This window comes from Malania oleifera, chromosome 9, assembly GCF_029873635.1.
Source record: "Malania oleifera isolate guangnan ecotype guangnan chromosome 9, ASM2987363v1, whole genome shotgun sequence".
Lineage (NCBI taxonomy): Eukaryota > Viridiplantae > Streptophyta > Magnoliopsida > Santalales > Ximeniaceae > Malania > Malania oleifera.
The window spans coordinates 1880658-1888261 of record NC_080425.1 but is presented as its reverse complement, the minus strand read 5'-3'; the positions used below and the strand labels follow the sequence as shown (position 1 = coordinate 1888261).

Genomic DNA, 7604 nt, shown 5'->3' with positions numbered 1-7604 from the left:
TCAAAAGTGGAATTACCTGCCAGAGTGTGCTTGTACACCCGGTCAAACTCTCAGGAGGAACTAAAAACCATCTGGAAGAATTGGACCCCGTAACGCCGTTTGGAATTCTCACAGTTATATGGCCATATCGGTTTCTTGTTACACATAACGGTGAATCTTCAGATGGTGAAGGCATTGGTGGACTTTTGGAATCCTCTGTACACATGTTTTACGATAGATGGAATCGACATGGTTCCTACAATTGAAGAATACTCCTCGCTACTGCATTTGATGACACAACGATCACCCTACCTCACTTATGTGCCTGATTCCAGGATTTCCTTAGCACGGGAGTTGTATAACCTTGCTGGGGTCAAGATTCAACGAACGGCAGGGGAAAGCAAAAGGATCACTTGGAAATGCTTGAAGGAGTTGTTGGAAGAAGAGAAAAATGAAGGGGTTCAGATACATTTGTTCGCACTGGCCATATATGGCCTAATTATATTTCCCAAAGAACTAGGGGCCATTGATAGATCTACTATTTCTTTCGTAGCGCAAGTAAAGAATGGGGCTAATCCGGTTCTGGGTATTTTGGCAGAAACCTTTCGATCTCTTAACAAATGCAGGAGCAAGGGTCAGGAGCGACTGAAATGTTGCGTATCATTACTCTATGTTTGGTATGCCAGTCACCTGCCAAGTAACCAAGGGGGATACCGTAACACCTTTTCAGCTCTTCGAATCCCCTTAGCCGAGTTCGAAGAGGCTCAGCAGAATGTTCAATGGAGTAAGGCTAACTGGAATGAAAAATTACACAAACTGAGGGAGTTGGGATTAGTTTGGCAAGCGCCATGGATGAACCATTCCAACATGATGTATCGATGTGGAAACTTCCCGTGGGTCCCGTTATTAGGTCCATGGGGAGGAATAGCCTACGCTCCTTTGATGGCAAGAAGGCAAGTGGGAGCGTCTCAGTTTGTGCCTATGACTTATAGATTAGCCGACTCGGACTTCGCATATGAAGTAGGAGACACACAAGATCAAATTAGAAAGTTCATGGTGGCTTGGAAACATGTACACCTAATAGGTCTAGGTGATGGAATTGCCACAGTCCAAGGAAATTATGAAGAATGGCGGGAAAACCGAGTAAACCCCCAACTCAAAAGAATCCCAGAAGTCATTATTGAGCATGTTAAATCACCAAGCGCGTGCATACAATTGAAGCCACAAGGGGATCCATGCCCAGTAGAAAAGGGAGATGCAAGAGCAGAAGTGGGGAATCAGCAAAAGGAGGCTCTAGTCTCTGTCTATCGCAAGGAAATCAAGCGACAGAGGATTCGGTACATACAATCAGAAGAAGAGGTCGTGGCTCTAAGGAAGGAAAGACGAAGACTTCAAGCAGCACTTGAACAGAAATCTCAAATGTTAGAAGATGCCCATACCGAAATCAAAAAGAAATCACTCTACATACAAGAGTTGGAAAGGCAGGGGGATGAGCAGAGAAGCAAGTATAATCAAGTACTGGAAAAGATGGAGCCGTGCATAACGAAAGTGGGCTACTGGGAGGCCAAGTTTCGGGCTTTGCATAAAAAGACGACACAGCCAGATGCAAAGATTGGGCAATCATGAGCAGATTTTGATATTTTGTTGGATTTGTTATTGTATGAAAGGATTCTATTAATGAAAAGCAGATTTTATTTTCTACAATGATGATGATCTCTTCCATGAACCTTGATTGGAGTACATTAGGTTGCATACATATGTTTCATATTTGCGAAATTTACACATGTCTTTAAAAGACCATTGTATTTCATGCATTCATACCTATGCATTCACGATTCTAAAAAGGGAAAGTTTTGATTTGCAGTGCCTAGCCGCAGAATTCGTCTAAGCAAGCAACATTGAGACTGTCACGCATCAGTATAATACCAGGAGAAGGGCAAAAGAAATGAGTGAACAACTGGAAGGTAGAGTCTTGGGTATAGAGCAAGGACAAGAAGAATTGAATGAAAAAATGAGCAAGATCCTGGAATTGTTGACGAACAAAGGAAAAGCAGTGCAGAATGATCCGGAAATAGATATGGACCCTACTCATCCTCCAGGGTTTACCCCAGTGCGTGGACAAACGTCAGCTCCAATACCTGGCGTCATGGAGGGTTCAATGCCAAGTATACCCCCGTTCATTCCTAATGTATCAGCACAAGGGTTTCCAGCAGTGGGGACTCCTCCATTAGTAGCTTCTGATCTGGGGATGAACAGATCTGAAACTGAACGTCGATACGACGTACTCGAGGAACGCCTGAAAGCTATTGAGGGATCCAATACATTCGACTCTGTAGATCCCAATGATTTGTGCCTCGTGCCAAAGGTCACTCTGCCACCAAAATTCAAGATTTCAAAAAATTTAATGGAACTAATTGTCCTTGAACTCACCTGCGCCTGTATTGCCAAAAAATGGCTGCACATTCCGATAATGAGAGACTAATGATGCATTGCTTTCAAGACAGCTTGACAGGGGCAGCCATCAGGTGGTATATTCAACAAGATCGGGCTCGGATCCGCACATGAAAGATCGTGCTAATTCTTTTAATCAGCTCAATACGCCATTATTATAGAATGGCAATGGCCCCGATCGTATGACCTTGCAGAGTATCCAAAGAAGCCCATCCAAAAACCATTTAGAGAAATTATGCATACAGTGGAGGGACATGTCTGTCCAAGTCAATCTCCTGTTGACGACAGGGAGGCTATTTCCCTATTGGTGAATACGCTTAAGAATCCTTACTTAAACTTCGGGCATATCTCTTAGGAGCATCCCCCCTGACTCGCCTGGACATTGTTTCCTCCGGAGCAAGGATTGAGACCGGCCATCAAAGCGGCAGAAAACTAAAAGTCATTAGTACTGATTGGTCTATGACAAGCAAGAAGAAGAAGGAAGGGTTCACAGAGCGTTTCAGACAACATATCAGAGAAGCATTGCTCAGGGGCTAGGATGAATTTTTGCTTTCGAACCCTTCTGTCAATCAGACAGTTCATACAGGAGTAAGACCCAAGTTGTTCCTTCGGGACGCATGCCCCCCAAACCGAAGGTGCGAACGCATATAGAGGCATCCCGAGAACTACGAGAATGATAAGAGCCATATTCCAATTACATACTCATACTCAGAATTAATTCCCACAATTGATGGAAAGGAACTTAGTTTCAGTCATTCCCTGGAATGTCATTTAACACGGCACCCTTTTTCCGCAATGTTATGACCCCGACCAAGTGGGTGCCTATCACCGCAATACTCCCCGGCAACAACCTAAATTGAACGGTGTTGGTCAATTCAAAAATAAATGTTCAACTACTGAGAATCCGGTTGGCTAGCATTGATGGATAAACAAACCAGGATTTCAAGGAAACCCTTGCCCAAATCATGGGGGTAAATCAATGTCGGAATGATAGAAGAAGGAACGAAATGAGGTGGAATTTTTTGAACTAATTCCTTTAAGTTGGTTTTCGAAAGGAAACTTTGCGGCGGGTCGATAGGGCATGAGGCCGTTTGCCCCACTAAATGCCACATTTGTTTTATGTCAGAGAAGAAGAAGATCCTGTGAAACATTGTGTAAACTTTTAGAATGTTTTTTGCAAAGAAATGGTGTACAACAAATCTTATAGAGAATCGTGGTAAAAACCCCGAAAAAGCAAAGAATTGCAAATTGCAGTCCGTTTGAGGAAAAATAGGGCCGTATAATCTCATCAGTGCAACCCCCAATCAAAACATTCATACCTACCTTGAACAAGGCTCCTTCCTACACCAGGAACGCCGCTCGCTGGTAAATTCCTTCTCACTCCGCAGGCCATTCCCCATATAACGAGGTAAACCAAGCCTGACCCTGGAATAATGATGCAGTGCTAAATGTAAGAAGCTCCAGCAATATAGCAGGGTAAAAGGGAAATAACTCTCGAAGTGGTAAGGTGACTATGCCAGACCTCTTCTAAATCTAAAAACAAAATCACAAATAATACAGGGGAACCAAACAGGGCTCAGGAAATCCAATAAGCCATGGAGAGGCCCGAAGAATTCCTGAAGATAAATACCATAGCGAGTACAACAATTGTGGACCAACTAAAAGAAAATGCCGGCTCACATCATCTGTTTTGTCACTTCTACTAATAAATTCAAAGACCCCATCGTGAGGCATTACTTAAAAAAGTCCTAACAAAGCCTACAATTCCCCCAAGATATCCATTGTTGAAATAAATTCCATCATGTGAATCGGAAGTCTGGCAGCCTCCAATTACAAACTATCACTTTTTACTATGAAGAAATTTCCGGCCAAATGCAGGGGCAACAACAAGGCGCTACATATTCCACCAAATGGTAAGGGATCATAAGATGTTCTTCGAGTCTTGAATAGATACTGTGTCAATCCCCTCAATGTTATGCCAATGAAACTTACACTGAAGAGGTTACCCCAAGTGAATTCCTTCTTATGTGGACACCCAACATTTGGTGGTGCGGTGGCCTTCTTGGAACACGAAGAGAGTCCGTCGGTGTCGCTTGACATCCCTAGTCTTCCAGATGGACCCGTAACCTTCGATATCACTTTTCAAGTCATGGATTTAACAAAAATTACAATACACCCCTTCATACATTTGTGTCTCTTGTAAGGCCTTGGATCATAAATGGGGCAGTCCCTCCGCTTTTCATCAGCGAGTGAAATTTTGTGGTACGGGGATAACTGGTAGGTGTTTTATGGGAAACCGATTTAATGGTTACTACAACCTTCCTCCACTCCCTATGTTGGAAAGCAGCTGAAGAAAAAGCCCAACGAAGATTCAATTCTGAGCATTTTGTAGATCATCAACGTCCTTACTATAATGGAGGATCTTTTATCCCTCACCTCGATCTCTTTCTCTCCTTCTTCCAACGCGTATGGTGGCTACTGAAATGATTAGAATTCGGGTTTTGCCCAGGAAAATGGTTTGGGGAAGTATCTTTAGGGATCGCAAATGCATTGTACCGAATGCAATGGAATGAAAAGATAAACGGCATCAATAAGACTCCTACTTTAGGCTTTGACCATAAGAAGAAGGCAAAAGAGAAAAGAATAATCAATCGAGAGGCAAACAGGAAGAGTAAAGAACCAGTGTGGAAATAGAAGTCCCGCCAATGACATCCGAACCTTCGAAAGAGGGCAATCAAGTCAGTCTTAGGAAGAATGAAACAAATAGCATATTGTTGGCCTTGGAATCAGGGGACCACCCACTGATGACTCAATTAGATGATCTACCCACTGACAGGGAGCCTAAATTCAGAACTGACATCTTTTTGATTACCCAATTTCAACTTTCATGTAATGGCTTTTTTGCTCATTTGCCTTTTCCTGTTTCCCTTTGGGAATCCGTGGAACATTATTGCCCTCGACCGTTTTGTCTTTTTCATCAATAAAACCAGTATGCATTTTTCTTTTCTTTTTCCGCAGTTATTGCAATCTTGGTCATTTGTCAAAGAATGGTTTACCTTTGTTTTAATGCAGAGATAGGGAAAATAAGCAATACCAGTATTTCAATAGCCAGAATTGATGTTAAACTTGAAAACTTTAATCCTAGAAGCTGAAATGAAGAGGATACTGACTTTCAATCACCTAAATGGCTAAAGAATGGTACATCAGATGAAAAAACCAAACTTTAAACCAGTATTTGACCCCCACCCCACAGTCAACAATAATTTGGGAACTAATGAGGAACCAAAAAAGAATTAAAAATTCGGGGCCTGTTAGGAGGAAAAAGAAGATGCGAAATGATAACCCTTTTGTAAGGAATACCAAGAATGGTTTTCGCGTGGTCATAATATCAGGCAATTCCGGGTTTGGATACGGACTTAGTAACACAAAAAAAACCATTTGAAAACCCAGATAGCAAAACCAGTACAACAAAACTGAGGAGAATGCGCCCAGATATGTTGATCAAAATAAAAGAAGAGGTGCAAGAAATCAGTTTGAGGCCTGGTTTTTTAGAAGTAGCCAAATATCCAGATTGGGAATGGCCAATGTATTTTTCCAATAATAAGAAATGGAAAGTTTAGAGTCTGTGTTTCCTATCGGACTTGGAAATAAACTAAGCCCTAAAGAAATAATTTCCCACTGCCAACACATAGATGTGCTGGTATACAATACATCGGGACATGCCCTGTTTGTCCAATTCATGGATGGTTTTTTTTTCTGGATTAATCACATTAAGAATGGCCCCCAGAAGATAAGAGAAGACCACGTTTCTCACCCTTAATGGGGGACCTTTTGGGCTATTTTGCTACAAGGTTAGGCCTTTTGTTTTAAAGAAATGGCAGGGGCAACCTATCAGGAGCATGGTAACATTATTCCATGGACTTGAATGCATAAGGCGATAGAATATATGTGGGACGAACATGATTGTTAAAGTCCCCCCCCGAGAAATGAGTATACCATGTGATACTTAAAGGAAGCTATTTAAAAGGACCTAACGAAATTTCAACTGAAATTAAAAATCCAGAAAAATGTAAACAATTCGGAGCTTTCTTCAGGAAAATTGTTGGCATTTAATCTTAAGTGAACAAGGGAATTGAAGTAGACCCGATAACAATAAAAGCCTATTCGAGAAATGCTAGTCCAAAACCGAAAAAGAAGTCCAGGAGTTTCCTAGGCCACTTGAACTACCCATAGCTCGACTCTTTTTATCTCAGTTTGACTGCTACTTGTAGCCCATATTTTTAAGCTGCTTGAAGACGGCTAACCCGAAAAATGGAGTGAAGAATGGTTCAGAAGCATTTGAGAAAATAAAAGAAATATTCTAATTGAAATCCTCCAGTTTGGTTGGTTCCCCCTTACCGGAAGGCCCTCTTATATTGTACCCTTGTATATCCGAGAAATTCCATGGGGTGTGTGTTAGGACAACATGATGAATTCTGGAAAGAAGGAGCGCGCCATCTAATTTTTAAGGCAAAAAGTTCACGGAATACATCTAATATACAAAACTCTAACCGAGAAGAACGTGTTGCGCTCTGGTGTGGGTTGGGTTAGTGAATTAAGGCACTACCCTGATTACACAATGGCTGATTTCTAAACTGGATCCGATTAATAATGTTTTTTTGAGAAACCTGGCAGTAACAGGACGGATGGGCCTCGTTGGCAAATGCTGTTGACTTAATAATGACATTACATATGTGACCGAGAAAAGCCATCAAAGAGCATTAATAGCAGAATATTTGGCTGATAGGGTCGTTAATGATTAACAGTCCCATGAGTTTGACTCCCTGATCAAGATATGAATTCATGATCAAGAAAGGAAGGTAAATGTTGGGGGGATGGATGCTATTTAATATGGGGCACGACCAACGTATGGGGGCAAATGGAATAGGGGCTGTACTCAATATCGAAAACCCCATAATGTAAGATTATTACCCAGTCACAGCCAAACCTCCCTTTCCGTGTACCATAATTAGAGCTAGAAATGAAGGCTTGCGTATTGGTCTTACACGGCTATTGACCGAGCTATTAAAGCATTGATTTTAAAATGAAATTCTGCTTTGGTAATTATCATTCAGTTGCTGGAAAGTGGTGGAAAACCCAACCCGGGATTCCAATTAATACCATACCAGGAGTTC

At 41.8% G+C, this 7604-nt stretch overlaps 1 protein-coding gene across 1 annotated transcript; it reads left to right on the top strand.

Annotated features, from left to right (window-relative positions):
* Positions 1-228: 228 nt before the first annotated feature.
* Positions 229-1605, top strand: LOC131164427 (uncharacterized). The gene has a single exon (XM_058121604.1). It carries the CDS (start codon positions 229-231, stop codon positions 1603-1605), a length of 1377 nt encoding a protein of 458 aa, XP_057977587.1.
* The last annotated feature ends 5999 nt before the right edge of the window (positions 1606-7604 follow it).